Consider the following 22,878-nt stretch of genomic DNA (forward strand, 5'->3'; position numbering starts at 1 on the left):
CAGATCCCTTTTCCTCAGCAGGCAGAGGGGAGACTGGAAGTAGGGTGACCAGATGTCCTGGTTTTATAGGGACAGTCTCGATTTTTGGGTCTTTTTCTTATATAGGCTCCTATTACCCCCCACTGTCCTGATTTTTCACTCTTGCTGTCTGGTCACCCTAACTGGAACTGGTGGTTTTCCATGTCCTCAGTGAGTAAGTACCCCAACCACTGGGCTAATTGATATAATGAGTGGCCTCCTCTTTGGCTATTTCGTGTGATGTAAGGCAGCCTCTGAGTGAGCATGCCTAGTGGATCGGGCCCTACAGGCATAAGAGCAGCCATATTGGGTCAGACCAATGTCTCTAGCCCCAGGGTCCTGTTGTCTGTCAGTTGCCAGTACCAGATGCTTCAGAAGGAATGAACAAAAAATGGTAATTTGTCCAGCCATCCCATCCCTCTGTCATCCAGGCCCTGCTTCTGGCAATCAGAGATTTAAGGACACACACAGCTAATAGCCATTGATGGGCATATCCTCCATGAACTTATCTTTTTTTGAACCCAGTTATACTTTTGGCCTCCTCAACATCCCCAGCAAAGAGTTCCACAGGTTGATCGTGTATTGTGTGAAGAAGTACTTCCTCATACTTGTTTTAGAACTGCTGCCTATTCATTTCATTGGTTGACCCCTTAGTTCTTCTGTTTTGTGAAACAGTAAATAACCCTTCCCTATTCACTTTCTTCACACCATTTACGATGTTATATACCTCTATCATGTCTCCCCTTAGTCATATCTCTTCTAAGCTAAATAGTTCCATTTTTAAAAAATTTTCCTCCTGTGGAAGCTGTTCCATACCCCTAATACTTTTTGTTGCCTTTCTCTGTACCGTTTCCATTTCTAATGTATCTTTTTTTGAGATGGGGCATCCAGAACTGCATGCAGTATTCGAGATGTGGGTGTACTACTTAAGCTGATTTAAGTGATACGTTACATACCACAGTTAGTATAGTAGTTCTGCAATTTTATATTTGAGTTTCTTCAGAACTTTTGAGTGAATACCCTCTGATCCTGATGACTTATTGATGTTTAATTTATCAGTTTGTTCTAAAACCTCTTCTGACTCCTTAATCTGGGACAGTTCCTCAGACTTGTCGCCTTAAAAGAATGGTTCAGGTGTGGGAATCTTGGTCACATCTTCTGCAGTGAAAACTAATGCAAAAAATTCATTTATTTTTTTCCGCAAGGGCTTTGACTTCTGTGAGTGCTTCTTTAGCACCCTGATTGCCAGTGTTTTTTTGGTAGGCTTCCTGCCGCTCATGTACTTAAAAAGATTTTTGCTATTTACTTTTTAAACTATTATTCTCTCAAAAAATCAGTTAAATCACTGGTGAGGGTTGAGTTTTGAGGTTGTGAAAAAGTGTAATAAAGATGACCTGTAAATTTTCAAAAAAGAAAAAAAATGCAGTTAAGGTATTTGTTGACAACCCTACAAAAATCAAGACAAGAGGCATTAGTTTTCATTTTTCTTCATGAAGGTTGGACCTACTTACTGCCCACTGGGGCATCGTTCCTTACTCCTAGTTTTATTCAGTGATGTGTATTATGTTGACAGCATGAAGGCTGTCGTTTTGAGGAAAAGTAATCATGTATTTTATATTTCAGTTTTTTGAAGAAAAAAAAAGTATTAGAAAACTGGGAAATAAAAGAAAATAGGTACAGTCTACAACTTCCTGCAATTATTTTATCAAACGGGAGTAGGTGACTCTCAGTGGATCTGCACTTCATGGTCCTGCCCTTCTTTGTTGTTGATTCTATGCATTCAGCACTTAATGCTAAAGTCAAACTTTAGAATCAGTTAAAAGCGCACTTGCAAATGTTAAATAACTGCTTAGGTCTTTTATGCTGTCTTCATACTGGCCATATCTATTTTTGGCTTGTGATGAGGTGCGCTGCAAATTTATCTTAAGTTTCAGCTGATTGTTTAGAACAGGAATGTTATTTATGAGTATGGGATTCTTTCAGAACAAAGAAAAAAATATTACTGCACTAGTTTTTTTAGTACTGAAATAAACTTAAATAGTTTCTAGATAAAAGAGAATACATTGAATTGAGTCAAGTCAGAGGCCAGATCTACACTAGAAAAATTACCCATTGCTGACACCAGTTGTCAGCAGTAGGTCCAACGCTGGTTAAACTGCACAGCTTAATTGCATTTGGAGAACAGGACACACAATGTTCAGCACCATTTGAGAAAACCCTGGCTAAGACTTGCTTGGAATAAATTTCATTTTACTCATTGTTTTCTGAAATGGGGTTGATCATGAAAAGCCATGCTCTAAACTTGCAGTGTGCTGCTGCTACCTCTTGTCAGCAACGGGTAATTTTTCTAATGTGGACCAGGCCAGACTGGCTAGTTCTTTAGTACACTGAGAATCATTAAGGCTGTTCCAGTAAGCCTCTGGAATGCAGTATGTAGGTTATGTCTAGTACATCTTGGAATGTTAGTATGTTACTCTGGAGCTTCATTTGCCCTCAAACTCTACAGTTGCTCTGAAGGACTATCCAAAACACTTAGAGATTTTGCCCTCTCCCTCAAAGCTAGAACTTTGGGGCTCAGACCCTGGCATCCATCTTTCATTTCCAAGGAGTTTCCCTTTTAAGAAGACTTCAGCCTCCTTCAGAAATAACTCACCAACAACTGCAGAGTCTGCTAGCATCATAGGGGTATGGAGACTAGCTAGGCTTCCTTTCACTGCCCCGCAAAGCCAGGAAGACTTCAGGTGAACATGGTCCAAGCAGCCTCCCCTTTTCCCAGGAGCACCATGGTAGTGCCTTTACAGCCTCAGTAGTCCTTATTATGTCTTCATTTCTGGACTCTGAGCATCATGGGGTTGGGAGACTAACTGGGGGTGGGGAGGGTGTGGAAAAGGGGGATGATTTAGGGGTCAAATAATGAGCAGACCTGAATGATAGTTTCGCAACCCCAGACCATAGTGGTATCAGAACATATGCTCCATAACTGAGCAAAGGATTTGCTGCTCAGTAGCACCTGACATGTTTATGGATTCACCTCTGCTAACTGGGTAGCAGCAGTGTGTGTCAGAAACATTGGTTGCCTTCCTACTGCACCCAATGGCGTTGTGGGGCTTATATACAGAATAGGGCAGGGATCGGCAACCTTTGGCATGCAGCCCGCCAGGGTAAGCATCCTGGCGAGCCGGGACAGTTTGTTTACCTGCCTTGTCCGCAGGTTCGGCCGATCGCGGCTCCCACTGGCCGCGGTTCGCTGTCCTAGGCCAATGGAGGCTGCGGGAAGCGGCGTGGGGCGAGGGATGTGGTGGCCACTGCTTCCCACTGCCCCCATTGGCCTGGATCGGCCGAATCTGAGGGCGCGGCAAGTAAACAAACCAGCCCGGCCCGCCACGGTGCTTACCCTGGCGGGCCGCATGCCAAAGGTTGCTAATCCCTGGAATAGAGTCTGTTGTCTGAGGGAATCATGGGGATAGTTGTTTTAGAGAGCTGGGGAGCTATTAGTGCTAGCAATGGAGTATAGCCTCCTGAGGAGGATAAACAAAATAATAGACAACAAGCCCGTTCCTGGGGGGGGGGGGGGGGGGGGAAGGGAGTGTGTAAATGTTAAAGGAGCTGAGGGAATACACTTGACAGAGAATTTTTGAAAAATTGAAATAGTTCAGATTACCAAACTGAGCATGTTGTTAGCCTGTGAGAATGTATGATAGTACTGTTACCCTTGTCTTAACTATTGTTACAGATGTTGTTTTATCTTAATTTAGGTCCCAATCCTAAAAACATTCATAGAAATAGTTACATTTAGGGGATTCCTCGCATATATAATGTTAATCATGTATAAATATTTACAGGCTTGGGGCCTTCGATTGTAAGCTCCATGTACACTTATATGTTGTAGCGCAGGGGTGGGCAAACTTTTTGTCCCAAGGGCCACATCGGGGAATAGAAATTGTATGGTGGGCCATGAATGCTCACAAAATTGGCTTGAGGTGCAGGAGTGGGTGCGGACTCTGGGGTGGGGCTGGGGATGAGTTTGGGGTGCAGGAGGGTGCTCTGGGCTGGGACCAAGGGGTTTGGAGGATTGGAGGGGGATCAGAGCTGGGGTTGGGGAGTGGGGAGAGGCTCAGGGGGTGCAGGCTCTGAGCGGTGCTTACTTCAAGCGGCTCCCGAAGTAGCGGCATGTCCCTTCTCCAGCTCCTATGCGGAGGCACGGCCAGGCGGCTCTGCACGCTGCCCCATCCGCAGGTACTGCCCCTGCAGCTGCCATTGGAGCACGTAGGAGCCGGAGCGGGCCCATGCTGTGGCTTCCGGAAGCCGTGTGGTGTGGCCCCTGACCCAGCACGCCGGCCGGAGCGGGGCCGAGCTGCGCGGTGTGGCTTGCAGGCTGGCTTAAAACGGCTCCGGCCTGTGAGCCGTAGTTTGCCCACCCCTGTTGTAGCGTGATGAGATGCAATTGTGTTTGAGGTTTAAGGGGACTACTATAGTATATACAAAAGCATTAATTTTAAATTTAATATTTAAACTTTTATAGCACTTACAAGTGGCATTTTCTCACTCAACCATGGGGAATGGATGAGTGATTTTTTCAAGTCCTGGTTCACTCTTAGTTATCAGTTTGCCCCCGTGTTAACAGGATATTGGTATATGTTGAAATGTAGTAGCTAATAACTCTTTAAAAGCTGGATTAAAACTGTAGTTAGCATTCTCTGATGAAATCTTCTCTAAGCACATGTTGTTAAGGTCATGCTAATGTACTATATCAGGAGTGGGCAAACTACGGCCTAGGTGCCGCATCCAGCCCTCCGGACGTTTTAATCCGGCTCTGAAGCTCCCTCTGGGGAGCGGGGTCTAGGGGCTTGCCCCGCTCTGGCACTTCAGCCGGGGAGCTGGGTAGGGGGCTTTCCCCATTCCACATGGCATGTGGGGCATGTCCCCCATCTGGCTTCTATGTGTAGGGGCAGCCAGGGTGCTCCACACCCTACCCCTGCCCCAAGCACCACTCCTGCAGCTCCCATTGGCCAGGAACTGCGTCCAATGGGAGCTGCAGGGGCAGCGCCTGTGGACAGGGCTGCGCGCAGAGCCACCTGGCCACGCCTCCACATAGGAGCCAGAGGGGGAACATGCTGCTGCTTCTGGCAGCTGCCTGTGGTAAGCGCCGACCAGAGCCTGCACCCATGACCCCCTCCTGCGCCCCAACCCTCTGCCCCAGCCCTGATCCCTCTCCTGCCCTCCAGACCCCTTCCTGAACCCCAAACCTCTCATCCGCCGCTCCATCCCAGAGCCCACACCCCCAGCCAGAGCCCTCCCACCCCCTCTGGATCCCAACTCCCTGCCCCAGCCCGGAGACCCCTCCTGTACCCTGAACTCCTAATTTCTTGCCCCACCACAGAGCCCGCACCCCCAGCCGGAGACCTCACCCCTCCCACACCCCAACCCCCAATTTCATGAGTATTCATGGCCCGTCATACAATTTTTATACCCAGCTGTGGGCCTCGGGCCAAAAAGTTTGCCCACCCCGGACTATATTATGTCACCATAAAACTGTCAAAACTCCATCACCACATGACTGTATCCATATGTGTATCTTTTATAAAGGAACTTTGAAAGACTAAAACTTCCATGTATAACAAAATGCAGTTTGTGCTGGTGGAGGATACTCCTGTTGCTTTGCAATTAAATTTTAGTCTATAGTTAAATATCTTAATCTCCAATTCTAGGCATCGTGATGCCGAAGAGAGATTTCTCTAATGGGGGAAATAGAAGACTGAGGTGTTGTATGCAGAGAAAAATAGTTAGGCAATCTGGCTTTAACAACTTTTGTCAAGATAAAGAGTTATATACAGACAGCATAGATTTCCCTGCACATTGCGTGTCAACAGAGGGGAAGATGAGAACTGTATACACAAGTAGAAAACTACACTTGTTAGGCAGCCAGAACTCATTTTGAATGTTGCAATGTACAGGCAATAATGGCAATAATGTGTGTAATTAATTCCAGGAGGCTGTCCTCAGGAGACAGAGTAGATTGAAGCTGACTGTTGCCTTTACAGTCTGAGTTATGTTAGGCCTAATATATGTGTATATATTTGGATTTCTACAGTAATAAAAAACACCTATCCAAAAGTTCTCAGTACCCCCTGACACCAGTTACACAAACTTATTTTGACAGCCAGGAGTAAAATTCCTTAAAAAAGCACAGAATTCCACTTTCCACCCACCCTCACAGATGTAACACCATCCTTTACAGCAACTTCCACAAATTCATGTGCCTTGCAGCATGTCCTTCAGAGAATGTATTACCTCCAGCCTCCTTTTTTGAAATCAAAGGCGATACAGATCAGGCATCTTGACCGTTCAAAGCTGGTGAAGTATGCTGTGGTGGTGAGATGTGGTCTCTCTAGGGGGAATATCTAAAGTCATGTAGGGCTTTATAGGTCAAAACTAGAACCTTAAATTCCATCCAGAAGAAAATAGGCCACCGGTACAGATCATATGATACTCCAGGGAAGTAATACTAAAGGGTATGTCTTCGCTAGCAATGTTAAAGCGCTGCCGTGACAGTGCTTTAACGTGGCTGTGTAGTCATGGCACCAGTGCTGGGAGAGAACTCTCTCAGTGCTGTAAAAAAAATCACCTCCACGAGGGGAGTAGCTCCCAGCGCTGATGCACTGTCTACACTGCCACTTTACAGTGCTGAAACTTGCAGCACTCAGGGGTGTGTTTTTTCAAAATGTGGCAGCTTAAGTTTCTGAATTGATTTAAGTTGTATCCCCAAGTAGTGTGCATTGCAGTAATCCAGTCTTCAGGCGACAAAGATACAGATTATTATTTTGTTTAAGGATCGCAGTAGCACTTACAAGCCTCAAACAAGTTAGACATAGTGTGTGAGGGTACAGAGAGGTGAAGTGACTTGGTCATGGTCACACAGTGTCAGAGCTGAGAATAAAACCCAGGTCTCCTGACTTTAAGCCAAGCGCCCAATTCTTCAGATAGTGGTGTCTCCCTTCTGGGTTATTTTAGCAGGGTTGCATCTGAAAAAAGTCACATTGTCCAATTCAGATGCATTTGGTTAAAAGTACTTCTGGACTCTGCTTCTGTGTTTTCACTCAGCCACAAATGAGGTTAAAACACAACAGCCAGGCTGCATGCCCATGGAATAAATGGCAGACAAATGTCCTTAATCAGCAATGACATCCGCTTCCCTGTATCATTTGGCTACTTCCCCTAATCTACCAACATTATTTCAATTTTATGTGAATTGAGCTTGAGTCACCTAGTTTTCATCCATGTCCCAATCTGACCCCAGTATTGGCATAGGCATTCAACAGCACTGATTGGATTGGGTGATTAAAAAAACTGGGTGTCATCAGCATATTAAAGTACTACCTCAGAACTAAGCTTCTTAGGCCTTGGCTACACTTGCAAGTTAGGGCGCATTAAATCAGCCCCAGGTGCCCTAACTCCTGAGGTGTCTACACTGAAAAGCACTTAGAGCACCTGGACTCTGCAGCTGGAGTGCTCCTGGTAATCCATGTCCACAAGAAGCATAGAGCTTGCTGCACCCTGGCTGAAACGCCTGGGTGTCAGTGCGGATGATGTGTTACATTACTGTGCTGTGATTGGCCTCTGGAAACGTCCCATAATCCCTTGAAGTCAAGTGACCCACTCTTGTCATTTTTTTTTAACTCGGCTGCAGGCATGTGGCTATCCCTTTTCAAAACTCCGTTTCTGATAGCTGGCATGCTTATCTGCTCCAGGACAAAGCAAACCATTACTATGGAATGCTACTGCCACCGAGGCAGGTGTGGGGGCTGATGTTGGGGTTTTCCCCTGCTGCTGTCTGAACTTACAATACAGCATGCTGACACACTCTCTGCCCCCCAAAAAACACTCTCTCTCCCCCCACATACACACAACACACTCCCTGTCACACTCCACCCCCGCCATTTGAAAAGCACGCTGCAGCCATTTGCACAGTGGGAGAGCTACCACAATGCACTGCTCTCTGTGGCATTGCAAGAGCTGCTAATGTGGCTATGCCACTGCACTTGCAGCTGACAGTGTAAACATATGGCAGCACTTTCCCTGCTGCAATCTCCGAGGGCTGTGGTGCTCTACATCTGCAAGTGTAGCCATGCCCTTAGGCTATGGCTACACAGCAATGTAAGTCTTGGGTTAGTGCAGCATTTCTCAAAGTGGGAGTCCCAACCCAAAAAGGGGTTGCAAGGCTATTGTACAGGGGTCATGAGATGACAAAAAATATTGCTGGAGGGAATGGGAAGGGGGTACAGCAGCTGCCGCTCTCCGGCTACTCAGCTCTGAAGGCAGCACCGCTACCAGCAGCAGTGCGGATGTAAGGGTGGCAGTATCATGACTATGCTCCTATGAGTGTGTACAGTAATTTGCTATCACTTTTTTTTTTTTTTTTTTTTTTGGGCAGGAGGGATTGTTATGGCCTGAAATATTGTTAAAGAGGGTTCCAGCAAAAAAAAATTTGAGAACCCCTGGACTAGAGGGACTCAAGTCAGCTGACCCATGTCAAGGAACCCTGGGCTTAAGCGTCTACATTGCATTTTAACTCTACGTTAACAATTTTTTGACTGTGCTCAAACCTAGAGCTCTGGCATCCACACTGCAGTGCACAGATCTGAGTCAAAGTAACCATATCCCAGAATATCTAGTTGCCCCCTCCCCCCAGTGTTGACACTCTAGCCCAGGGGTTCTCAAATGGGGGGGTCGTGACCCCTTGGGGTCACAAGGTTATGTAGGGGGGTCATGAACTGTCAGCCTCCAGCCCAAGGTTATGTGGGGGGGAGGGATAGCTCAGTGGTTTGAGCATTGGCCTGCTAAACCCAGAGTTGTAAATTCAATCCTTGAGGGGGCCATTTAGCGATCTGGGGCAAAAATCTGTCTGGGGATTGTTCCTGCTTTGAGCAGAGGGTTGGACTAGATGACCTCCTGAGGTCCCTTCCATCCCTGACATTCTATGATTCTATGAAACCCTGCTTCACCTCCAGCATTTATAATGGTGTTAAATATAAAAAAATGTGGTTTTAATTTATAAGGGAAGTCGCACTCAGAGGCTTGCTGTGTGAAAGGGGTCACCAAAACAAAAGTTTGAGAACCACTGCTCTAGCCTGAGGAATGTGGTACACTGTGGGAAAACTATACTGACTACATTCATGGACAGGCTTGGATACTATTCCCACCAAATGACATTGACATAAATGGTATTATGTGCTTGGGGGTGGGAGGGGAAACTGGGTCATTTTGTGGGGGGAGGGGGAACAGTGCTTGTGAGAGGGAGTGGTCTTGATGGAAAATAAATGTGTGGTGGGGGGATGGGGGGAGTGAAGTGAATGGGTTTGTGAAATGGCTTGACCGTATCGGTTTCCACTGAAAACCCTGGAGACTCTCTAGTAGTGTGCTTGCACAAGTTGCAGATCACTTGCTCTTCAGGAGGAACACCCTTAGTGGGATATACACTGCATCAGAGTCACCGCCCCATTTAAAGTTTTCTAACCCTGGCTTAGCTGAACACTGGGGCAGAACCAGCCTCCGGTGTTCAACGGATGGTGCTTCTTACTCCCACTTTTCTAACAAGTCTCCAGAAGCAGCCAACATGGGTGACCCACTAGTCTGCTTAATAATCAAGGTTTTCATTTTTTGGCACTCCCCCATCAAGGGCCGCAGAAGTAGCTACTTCCTTCCATGCTTCATTCTGACCAGAGTGTGTGTCCCTGCCCAAGAGACCCAGCTTGGGGGATCATTGCTCTCCTCCCAAAGATCCCATCCATTAAAACACCCCCACACACCCATCCACCCACCAGCCTTGCTGCGGAGTGGTGAAGTGCATACCCAGGGCTTGGGTGCAGTGTGCTCCAGCACCTCCAGTCAAGCCATTATCCCTGCCCCCACTGAAGGCTGCAGGGAAGTTTTGGGGCTGGCTCCCTCTCACCGACCTGGCAGTGCATGCATCCAGGTGCCCCTGCACATGCAGTCCCAGTGAGGGCAAGGGGAGCCCGGAAGCAAGAGCCAGAGAGCGAAGCGGGGACCAAGCACTGTCCTGTGGATAGGATTGCCAATTTTGGTTTGATGTATTCCTGGACATATTCATCATATGACACAATCTTTAAAGATTCATCTTTAATTCCTGGAAATTCCAGGACAGTAGTGGAGGGTTGGCAACCCTATGCCGTGGAGCTCCCAGCTCAGCCTGGCCTGGGGAGGGATGACCCCCCAATATCCCGAGAGCCAGGAGTCACCTCCGGCCTGGCAACTTTACCACCTGCTCCAGGCAAGCGCTGCACAACAGCAAGGAGGAGCAGAAGCTGGAGCCATCATTGCAGGAGGAGCAGGAATGGGGACCATGCTTGGGCAGGCAGTAATGATGCTTTCTGCCAGCTGTGCTATTACTCTGCCACCAGTAAGGGTGCGATCTATCTGGAGGACACCTGGAACCCAAATCAAGCCAAGGCTGCATGTACATAGGAAAGCGGGAGGACTCTGACCCTTGGCCCTAGCTTGACTCGGATTCAGACCCTCCAGGGTCCTGGGACCCTGGGTCTGAGCCCTAGGTTAGTACAATTGCAGTGTGGACACAAGGGGGGGTTGCCTTGAGCCTAGGCTCAGACTTGGGCTTATACTGCACCCTTGAGCCTCTCCCAACCCCCGCCCCAGCTCTGATCCCCCTCCCACCCTCCAAACCCCTCGATCCCAGCCCGGAGCACCCTCCTGCACCCCAAACCCCTCATCCCCAGCCCTACCCCAGAGCCCACACTCCCACAGCCCTCCGTCCAGCCCCCTCCTGCAACCTTGAACTCTTCATTTCTGGCCCCACCTTGGAGCCCGCACCCCCAACCAGAGCCCGTACCCCAACCCCAATTTTGTGAGTATTCATGGCCCGCCATACAATTTCTATTCCCAGATGTGGCCCTCGGGCCAAAAAGTTTGCCCACCCCTACTCTAGAACATCTCAGCAGTGCCCACAGGGAGGAGGAGCAATTGTTCTACACCATCTTTTGAGAACACTGAATAAGAAAGATATACTTACGTACCTAAGAGCAACACAATCCATTCCTGCTGTCCACAGATGAGTCAACCACACTTCATGTGTATAGTGATAATCCTCCTGGCTAATAGTGATAGGTTAATAAAAAGGTCTTATCACTATGTCTTATGAGGTAATAAAACTAACTGAGGTAAATTCAGTGCTGACCATATCAATCTGTAATATTACTGATGCTGCATTCAGAATGTTTCTGGGCTTTCTGAATTTTAGCTTTGTAGTCCATGTAAATGATCCAGAGACCTGAATCAAATGTACCAATTTATTCTTCCTCCTCTTATCTCCTGAATTACTTATGTTTTTATGGCCAGTCTCTGAAAACTGAACTTGGGATGGACTATCTTAGCCTCATACACAGAGGCTGGTGTTCAGTACATACTTTGCAGTCTGTGGATGAAAATAGCTATGTATTGTTTCTGACTTTTAGAGAAAGTAAAACATTAACAGTTTGAGTTCCAGCTGAGCACAAAAAGATATGAACATAAGAGGATGTGGCACTTTCTTGACTCTTTGACACAAATGTTTAACACAAGGCATGGAGCTGATGTTTTCATACAGATGATTTTTGGCTAGGATAATAACTCTTAAATATTTTATTTACTTAAGTGTTCCATCTGTATTGGTTGTGTTTAGCTAATTGTCAAGAGCATCTAGAGTTGGGATAGGCTTTGTGTCTGCTCTTATAAATAGAAATAACATGTTTTTCACTTCAGAAAATCTCCCACAGCTATGTTAATTCAGGAGAAAGCAGGTGATAGGGTTATGGAACAAGAGGCAGAATTTATTCTGCTCTTCTGTAGCTCCTGAAACCAATATTGCTTCTAATTAGGTAGAACTTGCGTCCACTTGATCAAGTATACCTTTCAGCTTTTGTCACTTTAAAGCAGTGAGGTTTTTTTTATATTTGTTTTTTAGTTCCTCTAAAGTGCTGAGAACAATAATTTACTAGGGTCAGGGCTAATATCCCAAATGACACATCCTTGGTTAGACCTCAGACCTTCCTGTCTTCTGTTTACTTAGCATAAAACTTCTACAACTATTCTCAGCTTCCAATGCCAAGTTGAGAGGCAGCTGTCTGGGAGCATCAGCTTATGTCCTCAGATGACCCCTATGTGTTGCTGTTTTAGCAGTACAAATATCTTCACATCCAGTGTGCTCAGGCATGCATCCTCAGCAGTTGTGTGTTTGTATATACTTGTTAATTCCAGAACCTTTCATTCTGTTTTTTTTGTGTGGTAGAGATTTTTATCAATTTTTTACGGTGGCAGGGTGTTCAGGAAGCAGAAACAGAATTCTGTTCTGCTCTTCTGGAGCTCATAGACTCTTTATTTCTCCAATTAAGTTCAAAATATGTCTTGTGTATTTTTCAGTTTATTTCATTTTAAATCGGTCTGGTTTTATTTTGCTCTGTGGCATGATCCTTGACCGTAATGCTATATTTTCCATTATTTTTTATTCTTAATTTATTTTGATATTAAATGTGTGAGAAACTTTAAGCAAAATGATAAGTTTCTTGTTTTGGCCAGCAGACATATGTAGGGTGTGTCGGTCTGAAGGAACACCTGAGAAACCCCTCTATCATCCGTGCGTGTGTACTGGCAGTATTAAATTTATTCATCAAGAATGGTAAGTTTTAATTTTTTAAACAGAACACAAATGTTTTCTAAAAGGGATACTTGTTAGGTCTTCAGAATAACTACTTTGTAAACAGAAAAGTTAGTTTGTGGAAAAATTATATTTAAATGTAAACTTTTGGATGGTTCTTACAGGTTAGCTTGCATTGTCCGCTTTCTGTCTCTATAGCGTAAAGAGCATGTGAAAACCAAAGTATGTGCACCTACATGTTGTAACAGTCATTCCTGCTTACCAATACAGTAGTATTTGACTGGTAGTCTTTTATAAACTGTGCGCATCAGGAAGATAGCTGACTAAACTTACTCAATTATTAGTATATCTTTCTGCACCTTTATAGATATGAATTAGAGTGTAAAGGTCTAATGCCCAAGGGTAAATATCATATTTAAACTTTTAAAAATCCTATATTAATGCAATATTATGATTGCACAGTTAATCATGAAAATGCCAAAGTTAAAGCTGCCTCCCAGTGTGAATGGATTATGATAGTGGTTAATTACACAATCACTTACTATTTCAACCTTAGATATGCAGGTGTACTTTGTACAAACAATCCTCAGAGAGGAGAGAGGGAGGGAGAAAAAAAATTACAGGTCCACATTAATAGAGGTGCACGTGCCCTGTGTGTGTTAGCCTTTCGGATAGTAGTGTCTATAAGATTTGAGTTAATGCACACCCAAGGAGGGCACATCATCAGTAGTACAAACAATCTCTTTGAAGAGTCACACTTACCAGTGGTAGCCCACCCTCCTTTTCCATTTTTGCATACAAATTTCATTTTCATAGTGGTCCAATCTATCTGTATTGATTTAACAGACTTAATATATTTGATAAATTAATAAATCCAATTATTGGCTTTTCAACTGTAATTTTTTTAGACTTGAACTTTTCATAAGTGGCAGGAAATCAATTGCTTGGATGTCTTAAATTTTTAAGTGTAGACACATTTTAGCTCCATGTTCGTGTTTCTCTTTATTGCAGCTTAGTTCAGTGGCTGAAACACAGCAGAAAAGAATACTGTGAATTATGTAAGCACAGATTTGCTTTCACACCAAGTAAGTATATAACACCTTTTCTAGCTTTTTCAACACCTTTGTTTCCTTATTTTCTTATTTGTGATATTTATAGTAGTGATTGGCTTTTTTTTAATTTCTAAGTGTATCTGTATTGATAGTTTTGGTCTATGTCTCTTATTCTTGTTTGACCTGCAGCTCTTTTGAGTAGATCACAATATAGGCTTTTAAAAGTTTTTTCTTTGTAGCAAATAATACTGATTTTTTTCATCCACCTAGTTTCCAAGAAAGAATATTCAGTATCTTTTTGTTGATGCCCTCAATTCCAGTTCATGGACTGTGAGCTGAGCTTAAATGAATTAATACATACAGTTCATTTTCAGTTACAGTGTATGAAGCAGGAGTAAAGTTCTGAGGAATCTGGAAGTTTTAGACTGCTAAAATGAGGTGAATCAAACCTGTAATCTATAGTTGACAAACTTTTTTCAATTGCTTTTGAAGTATCTATCTGTAAGAACATTACTTAGCAGAATTGACTTAATATCTTACTAACTTCTTCCTAGCAACACAGTTGACACTAACAATGTGAGTTAATTAATGTACCCTAATGTTCTCCATCCATTCTACCACTATCTCAGTCAAAGTTGAGTAGCTACCACAAATAATTGTTTATCGTGTTAACTTCAATTTTCGTTAGTTGAATCTAAGCAGTTTAGTTAATTTTTAAAAACCTTAGACTCAAGAGCTGACCTTATCTCTATGCAGTTTCTGATGGGATGCATGTTCTGTTCTACTGGGTAACAAGAAAACTAACATTGGGCAAAGTGTCAGATAAGTAAGGCCCCTGACCTATGTGGCATATTAGGCCTCAATCATTCCACATTGCCCCCTCATTGCCTGTCCAATCAGTACAATATTCCTTGTATTATTTATTTTGATTCAGTTTACAGTAGAACCTCAGAGTTACTAATACCAGAGTTACAAACTGACCAGCCAGCCACACACCTCATTTGGAACCAGAAGTACATGATCAGGCAGCAGCAGAGACCCCCAAAAAAGAGTAAATTACAGTACAGTACTGTGTTAACTGTAAACTACTAAAAAAAACAAACTTCTGTATACTAAAGTTTCGAAGCTGTATTAAGTCAATGTTCAGTGTTAAACTTTTGAAAGAACTATAATAGGGATCGGCAGCTTTTGGCACATGGCCCGTCAGGGAAATCTGCTGGCGGGCTGGGACAGTTTGTTTACCTGCAGCATCCGCAGGTTCGGCCCATCGCAGCTCCCACTGGCTGCGGTTCGCCATTCCAGGCCAATGGGGCTGCGGCAAGCGGCCCGGGCCAAGGGATGTGCTTGCTGCCACTTCCCGCAGCCCCCATTGGCCGGGAACGGCGAACCGCAGCCAGCGGGAGCTGCAATTGGCCGAACCTGCAGACACTGCAGGTAAATCGGCCCGCCGGCGGATTTCCCTGACAGGCTGCGTGCCAAAGGTTGAACATTTTGTTCAGTTACAAACACTTCAGACTTGCAAACAATCTCCATTCCTGAGGTGCTCCTCCCAAATTCTAAGTTTTAAATGTGCTGCGTAAAGAGACTTTTTTTTTTTTTTTTAAACTAATGAGTCCCTGCATCCTAGGAACTGTCTGGGATGGGGAGGGAAGCTGGTGGTTTGAATAGTTGGGTGTTTTTTGTTATCCAGGAGGCAGTTTGGCTCTTGCTGCTGGAGGACATCTTCCCTTCCCCCCCCCCCCCCCCCCGCCCCCCTGGATTCAGTTGCCTCTATCCCCAACTAACTAGGGGAGCAGTATTTTATTCTCCGTTCCAGGAGCCCTTTATACCAACTAGCTGTCACCTTGTAACCAACCCCAAAATCTGTCATAGCAACCATAATAACATAAAAGCATATTAGACTGATGCTACTACTAACATGATCAGAAAGAAATAGCTAATGTTGACAGTTTGGGGTTAACACCAAACAGATGAGTGGAGCATTTAGCATCTTTCAGAGTTACTGTTTCAGACTGGTTGGTAGACTCTGACATATGTTACTGCATTGGTTATACCTGCTTCTTGGTTATACTTCTAGCTTGCAAGGGTTTCCTCTTAAACCTTAAAAAATGAGGTGGATAAAAATTATTTTAAAAAAATCAGTGTTTATTTCAATAGTTTTGTTTTTTTTAATAAATTTATTTGACATTAGGACAACCTATGCTAAGGCCTTAACTTATTATAATTTATTAAAATAATTGAAGTTAAATACAAAAAAAAATTAAAGTATATGTTTGCTGTCAAGTTTTAAGGAAAGTCAGACTACTGAGCTGGTGGAAGTCACTAACCTAAGCAATTTATTGAAATGGGACCAGCTTATGATAGCAGTAGACTCTTCTGTATGTGCAGAGAGAATATTTTCTTCATTTCATTTTCTTCAGCTAGTTCAGTTCAATAGCTAGTTGAGAAAACAATTGGGAGTTAAAAAAGTAGGGATGCTTGTTTTGCAATCTCTGAATAAACACTGGGTATAAGAAGATGAGATGTGCTAGTGCTAAAAACTTGTAGAACATGGTGACCAGAAACAATCAGTTAAATTCATTAACTACAGATATTTCCTTTATTTAATAAATCAGTTATTTTTAGATGCAAAAAAAGTTTTGATAAACTTTGACTAACTTTTTTCTTGTGTATCCAGCATTTTTAATATAGTTTTATTTAATAAAAAAAATTAAAATGCTGTTTTTGTGTATTTTAATTGAATTTGAATGTCCATCCAAACAGACCTTGACACAAATCACAACTAAATCATTACTCATCTGGTAAATAAGAAATGCATTATTCATCATTTTCTAGTATAATAAAAATTAGGAATCTGAATAAAGAAGTTAAACTTTATAGTTGCGCAAATAAATGTGATTATAAATATAGTGTATCCTCTGGTTACACTAAATTTGGTGCTGCTTTTTGCTAAAGGCTATATTTAGTTGCAACAGAAAATCCACCTTGATTCTGGGGCACAACTGTGTGGCATTCTAAGAGAAATCCATAATTTTGCAGCAATCAAAAGGCCAACTAATTGAATTTTACATGGGGCTCTGTTAATAACTTACTTAAAATATATCTGCAAAACAATGGAAGTATGAGCAATACAGCACTTACTTCTAAAGAAGGCAGGGGGCATTTAAACACAGTTATGAAAGGTGAAGAGAAAGTTTGAATGCTTGTGCACATATGTATTCCAGTTAGGGTGTGTGTGCATCCAGTGCATTCGAGTCAGAGATGATTGGGCAGCCATACCCACTGGGGTGCTTCCAGCTGAGCGCATAAAGGATGGGGCCACCCTGACCCTTCTCAGTTTCTTCTCACCATCTGCAGCTCACTGTCATTCAGTACTTATTAGCACTCTTGTATATAGTTAGCTTAGTTTACATAGTAGTTAGTGACAGGCTTTTTTAAAATCATGTTTTCTTTTCTCTCTGAGTTTTTGAGATAAGTCTCTTCTCTATTTCCTTGGGTGGTACTCCTGTACTACTGCTGCTGCTGAAGTTGTCAGTCAGAAAATCCCCAGGTTTGAAATAACATCTGTTCTCTCAGGCTGTCATGCTGCTAAATGATGGATGTACAATGGTTCCTGATTTGTTTAGAAGGCCGCATTCCAAAGAAGTTCATCTATGTAGCTCCTTCTCCATAAGAGCAAAGAAATCTAGAGAGAACTGGCTGAGAATGTATCTCATGGAAGAATCCATGCTTCTGGCCTCTGGTACCAAGTGTCCCTGACTATCTTTCAATAAGGAGTGTTCTGGTAGAAACTCTGGTGCTGAATACCTCTTCCTCTGAAAGAGGGTGAAAGCACTAGGAGTCGACCAGAATGGAGGCACCAGTCACAGTCTCCAGGGCCATCACTTAAACCCCGTAAGGGTATATCTACACAGCCCGTGGGAGCAAGCCTTCCAGCCCAGGTCAACAGACTTGGTCTAGTGGAGCTCAGCTAGCACTTGAAAAATAGCTGTGTAGACAGTGATTTGAAGTTGCAGCTCATGTTGAAGTTTGGGCTCTGAAGCCTAGAGTGGAGGCTTATACCTCAGTGGGGGGCAAAGGGGAAAATGGTAGCTTGAATTCTGGTACACCATTTTAGCCCATTTACGTCAGGCCTTGACCACAGCCTCTATACTACCCACATGTAAAAAAGCTGATCAACATTATCAAGTTCCAACACTGGGTTTCAAACAATTCTTACTCCATGCAAGGATCGTTTGTAGTGGTGGCTGTAAATGAGAGGTCCAGGCCAGGACAACAGAAGTCTAAGCCTAGGGACAGGGAACCTAAAAAGCTTGACTAGCAAGGCAGAAAAAGCTACTCCACAGTGAGCTTACAGATGAGAATCACAAATTACCAAGTGAATCTCTGCAAATATAAGTTTATTAATTGGGACTCCCTTACAGTATTTACGGATAAAATGCCCAGTGATCTCAGCTGGAGTTCAGGCTGTCATAACCAAGGGCCAGCTCATAGCCGGAACATCACTTCTGGTGGTCTTGACATGACAGACACAGCCTCACAATCTGTGACAATGGCCATAGTGAGGAGAAGGTCCTCATAGCTTCATGCTTCCGGTTTCCCTAAGGAAGTACAAATAATTGAGGGGCTTCCCTTTGAAAGGTGCAATCGCTTTAGGGACAAAACAGATAAGGCCTAGAGATGAATTAGAATTCACATGCTTGCTCCCAATGGGAGGCATTACAGGCCCAGCCTTATCAATCAGTCTCTCTTCCACCTAGACAATGTGATCCAGCTAGACAAAGACGTAAATTTCCTAGGCTTCTGCCACACTTGACCTCTCATCAGCATTTGCAAACCTCAAAGCAGCAGGTTTAACTGCTTACTCAGGAGCAGAATTCACGTTGTACCAGATCTTCCCAACCTGTCCCTCCCTTGGGAATTAGTTGTACCACTTCCACAGGGTCTGGAATGCTATAACCTCAGATTATTGGGTTCTAGACATTGTGGAATTTGGGATTAGCCATTCCCTTTCAGTGCCCCGTTCATTCACCTTCCCATTCCCTGTTCAGGGTCCCTTCTCATGAGATTATACAATCTCTTCTCGATCTTGGAGTTATAGAGCAGATTTTTCCAAAGCATAGGAGAAGTGTTTCTTATTCCTATTATTTTCTCATCCCTAAAAAGAAAAATTCTAAGGCCTGTCCTAGACCTAAGAGTCCTGAACACCTTTATCAAAACAATGGTGTTCAGGCAGTATTCCTTCTCTCGATTTGAACGACTGGTGTGCTGCTCTTGATTTACAGGATGCCTGTTTTTGTGTGTCTATCCACCCCAGCCACAGGATATATCCTAGGTTTTCGGTGTGGGGATCGCCACTGTCCATATACAGTACTTCTGTTCAGCCTCTCATCAACCCCCAGAAGCTTTTATAAAGCTTATGGCAGTGGCTTACCTAAGGGTATCCAGGTATTCCCGTATCTGGACAATTGACAAATCTGTTGTCACTACAGGGAAAAAGTCACAGATGGCATCCATCAGATCCAGGCACTACTTGGTTGAGTCTGGAAAATAAACATGGACAAATTGACAATGTGTCTGTTTTAGAGAATTGAGTTTATTGAGGCCATTCTTGGCTCAACATGTGCAATCACATATCTACCTCTGGGAATGTTCCAGTTCATTTTAACCCTATGCACCAGTCTATGGTCTCTCTCGAGAACAACAGCAAGTTTCTGTCTCAAGCTGCTGGGACACGTGATTTCCTGCACACATGACTGAGCTTGCCAGAGTTCTTTGCATGCACTAGCTGAATTTGCACCACCAATGGACAGCCCTGTTTGAGAATCGCCTAACTTGGAATATTTATGTATACAACCACTTGAATAAATGATTACTTACCTCTACAATAACTGGTTCTTCAAGATGTACCATGTACATATGTATTCCATGACCCACCCTCCATCCCTGCTACTCTGAGTCCGATATCAACTAGGATTCTGGTATGAAGGAAATAGAGAAAACATGGGAGGGGAGGGTGGCCCTGTCCTTTATGCCCTTCATTGGAGGCACTGAGAGCACATAAAATTCATGAACTCCCCTGATGGGTACTGCTGACAAAAGTGTCTGGCTCGAGTGCACTGGACAAACACACCTGAAATGGAATATAATTGTGCACCACACATCTCAAAGAACCACAGTTTCTATGTATTAACAATTTAGTTACCTTAAAAGTAGAGTAAAAAGGGGAAGTGATCCCAAATCGATTGCAAAACATACATCTAGACCTAAAAATATGTACATAAGTATGTATTAAGGGGAATGGAATTACTTTTTACCTGTCAGGGCTTAAGTTTCAGTCCTTGGGGGTCTCTCTTCTATAACATCTGGTGACCGCAGTTAACACCTAAACTGTGCAGGAAACTGTGTTCTTTACACTCCTTTAGGTGTGAATGAGATTATTAATTGTAAGTGGGATAGGAACAGAACCCTCAGGTCTTGGCAGGAAAGTGCAGGAGTTGATTTCAGCAATTGTATATTAAAGTAATTGGCCAAAACTTGAAAATCAGGTCACTTTATTAGATGTTTGAAAACAAATCCAGAAGCCTAGTGTAATTCTAGACATCTATTTTTAAAAATTTGCTCTTAGTTGTGGTTAGTCAGTCTACGTGTTGACTGAACAATAACTGTAAAAATAATTTGGAATCCATTTTTTCATTATTTCTGTAAAAAGCATTTCAGTTCACTTTTAACTAACTAGTCTTTCTTCTCTGGGTTTCTAAAGAGCAACTGTTCCACAGTCCCCCACTTGCCTCCATGTGATACCCTAGCAGGCACTCTAACATCACACCAAACAATCATTAGTACTGGAGCTTGCCTACTGAGATAGATAAGTTTATTTCCCACTATTGTATAATTTTAAAAATCTTTCAGTATTCCTACCTGAGATCCTGTAGGATGTGAAATAAGAGCATTAAAAACTAGGGCTGTCGAGTGTTAATTTAAAAAAAAAATCATGATTAATCGTGTGTTTAAAACAACTAATTGCAATTAATTGCTCTGTTAAACAGTAATAGAATACCATTTATTTAAATATTTGTGGATATTTTCTACATTTTCAAATATATTTTAATTAAAACACAATTACAAAGTGTACTGTGCTCACTTTATATTTATTTTTAAATATTTATTTGCACGTAAAAAAACAAAAGAAATAGTATTTCAATTCACCTAATACAAGTACTGTAGTGCAATCTCTTTATCATGTAAGATCAACTTTCATTTGTAGGATTATGTACAAGAAAAACTGCGCTCAAAAATCAAACAATGTAAAACTTTAGAGCCTACAAGTCTACTCAGTCTTACTTCTTGGTCAGTCAGTCACTCAGACAAACAAGTTTGTTTACATTCACGGGAGATAGTGCTGCCCGCTTCTTGTTTACAATGTCACTGGAAAGTGAGAACAGGCGTTCCCATGGCACTGTTGTAGCCGGTGTTGCAACATATTTATGTGCCAGATAGGCTAAACATTCGTATGCCCCTTCATGCTTCGACCACCATTCCAGAGGACATGCTTCCATGCTGATGATGGGTTCTGCTTGATAACGATCCAAAGCAGACGCATGTTCTTTTTCATCATCTGAGTCAGATGCCACCAAGAGAAGGTTGATTTTCTTTTTTGGTGGTTCAGGTTCTGTAGTTTTCATATCAGAGTGTTGCTCTTTTAAGACTTCTGAAAGCATGCTCCACACCTCGTCCCTCTCAGATTTTGGATGGCACTTCAGATTCTTAAACCTTGGATCGAGTGCTGTAGCTATCTTTAGAAATCTCACATTGGTACCTTCTTTGTATTTTGTCAAATCTGCAGTGAGAGCATTCTTAAAATGAACAACGTGCTGGGTTATCATCCAAGACTGTTATAACATGAAATATATGGCAGAATGCAGGTAAAACAAAGCAGGAGAAACCAGAGTTCAGTCACAAATTTAACGCATTATTTTTTAAATGAGCATCATCAGCATGGAAGCATGTCCTCTGGAATGGTGGCTGAAGCATGAAGGGGCATACAAATGTTTAGCATATCTGGCATGTAAATACCTTGCAATGCCGGCTACAAAAGTGCCATGTGAACACTTGTTCTCATTTTCAGGTGACGTAAGTAAGAAGCAGGCAGCATTATCTCCCGTAAATGTAAACAAACTTGGTTGTCTGAGCAATTGGCTGAACAAGAAGTAGGACCGAGTGGAGTTGTAGGCTCTAAAGTTTTACATTGTTTTGTTTTTGAGTGCCGTTATGTAACAAAAAATCTACATTTGTAAGTTGCACTTTCAGGATAAAGAGATTGCTCTACAGTAGTTGAATGAGGTGAATTGAAAAATACTATTTCTTTTGTTTATCATTTTACAGTGCAAATATTTGTAATTAAAATAATATAAAGAGAGCACTGTGCCCTTTGTATTCTGTTGTAATAGAAATCAATATATTTGAAAATGTAGAAAAACATCCAAAAATATTTAATACATTTCAATTGGTATTCTATTATTGTTTGACAGTGTGATTAAAACTGCAATTGTGATTAATTTTTTTAATCACGATTAATTTTTTTTAGTTAATTACGTGAGTTAACTGTGATTAATTGACAGCCCTATTAAAAATATAAGTATGAAAAAATGCATGATACCAAGGATGGAGGGTGGTAGAAATAGGCTTGTCTGGTCTTTGGATGGACACAGTTTTATATAAAGCAAAATAAGTTGCTCACCTTCCCATCCAACACAGTCTGCAATGCTGATGAATGGTGGGTTTGGCATTGCCAGCTGAATGAATACTGGGCTGTTAAATGGAAGGAAACCAGTAGTGGGGTATCAGCTCTTCAATCCCCAAAAGACTAACTTGTAAGTTAAATAACATGTTCTGAAATGTGCTCTTGCCTTGTGTGAATTAAAAAAATCAAGATGTCTTTGTACGTTAACCTGAGTAGTGCTCATATTGTTGTAATCCTTGTCCTTTCTCACTCATTCCCTTCCTGCTGTTTATCACCGTTCATGCGTATGTTCACTGTCCTGGTTTATTGAAGTGACAGTTAAAAATGTGAATGGATTGGCTCATTTACCTAGTTATTCTCAAGCAGTCAGAACAAATTCAATGACCATTGAAACAGAACAT

The 22,878-nt window shown here is 42.8% G+C and overlaps 1 protein-coding gene across 8 annotated transcripts in view; it reads left to right on the forward strand.

Moving 5' to 3' along the window:
* MARCHF6 (membrane associated ring-CH-type finger 6) overlaps positions 1-22,878 on the forward strand; it is a 104,946-nt gene that overhangs the window by 1,065 nt on the left and 81,003 nt on the right. For 4 of the 8 annotated variants that reach the window (XM_065584216.1, XM_065584215.1, XM_065584212.1 and 1 more), the window contains exons 2-3: positions 12,607-12,703; positions 13,694-13,767. In XM_065584216.1, coding sequence (XP_065440288.1) covers positions 12,607-12,703; positions 13,694-13,767 — 171 coding nt within the window. Of the gene's footprint in view, positions 1-12,603; positions 12,704-13,693; positions 13,768-22,878 lie in introns of all 8 variants that reach the window. The other 4 variants (XM_065584214.1, XM_065584211.1, XM_065584209.1 and 1 more) reach the window with 1 other exon arrangement.

Source organism: Chrysemys picta, chromosome 2, assembly GCF_011386835.1.
Source record: "Chrysemys picta bellii isolate R12L10 chromosome 2, ASM1138683v2, whole genome shotgun sequence".
In the NCBI taxonomy this organism is placed as follows: domain Eukaryota; kingdom Metazoa; phylum Chordata; order Testudines; family Emydidae; genus Chrysemys; species Chrysemys picta.